The sequence below is a fragment of the Numida meleagris genome, unplaced genomic scaffold (genome assembly GCF_002078875.1).
Source record: "Numida meleagris isolate 19003 breed g44 Domestic line unplaced genomic scaffold, NumMel1.0 unplaced_Scaffold1104, whole genome shotgun sequence".
Taxonomy (NCBI): Eukaryota; Metazoa; Chordata; class Aves; order Galliformes; family Numididae; genus Numida; species Numida meleagris.
Window position 1 is genome coordinate 1 of NW_018362891.1, and position 575 is coordinate 575.

The 575-nt window shown below is 57.2% G+C and overlaps 1 protein-coding gene across 1 annotated transcript in view; it reads left to right on the forward strand.

Annotated features, from left to right (window-relative positions):
* Positions 1-96: 96 nt before the first annotated feature.
* LOC110390450 overlaps positions 97-575 on the forward strand; it is a gene marked incomplete at its 5' end in the record, with an annotated part of 13,686 nt that continues 13,207 nt past the window's right edge. Inside the window, 2 exons of the mRNA XM_021381773.1 lie at positions 97-216; positions 273-476. Of these exons, the coding sequence (XP_021237448.1) occupies positions 97-216; positions 273-476 (324 nt within the window). The remainder of the gene's footprint in view (positions 217-272; positions 477-575) is intronic.

A 575-nucleotide genomic window follows, 5' to 3' on the forward strand; every position in this document is an offset into this window, starting at 1 on the left:
CACCGGGATTGTCACCGTCACCGCTGTCACCGTCACCGTTCCTGGGATTGTTGCTGTCACCGCTGTCACCGTCTCTGGGATTGTCACCGTTTCCAGGCTTGTCGCTGTCACCGTCACCGGGGCTGTCACCGTCATTGCTGTCACCGACACCGGGATTGTCACCGACACCGGGACTGTCACCATCACCGCTGTCACTGTCACCACTGCCCTGGGATTGTTATTGACACCGGGATTGTCACCATCACTGCTGTCACCGACACCTGGATTATCAGTGACACCAGCACTGTCACCATCACCGCTGTCACCGACACCGGGATTGTCACCATCACCGCTGTCACTGACACCCGGATTATCAGTGACACCAGCACTGTCACTGTCACCGCTGTCACCGTCACTGGGGCTGTCACTGTCGCTGGGATTGTCACCGCTGCTGGGTTTGTCACCATCACTGGGATTGTCACTGTCACCATCACTGGGTTTGTCACATTGCTGAGTTTGTCACCATCACTGCTGTCACTGTCACCGGGATTGTCACTGTTCCTGGGAGTGTCACCATCACCGCTGTCACCGTCACC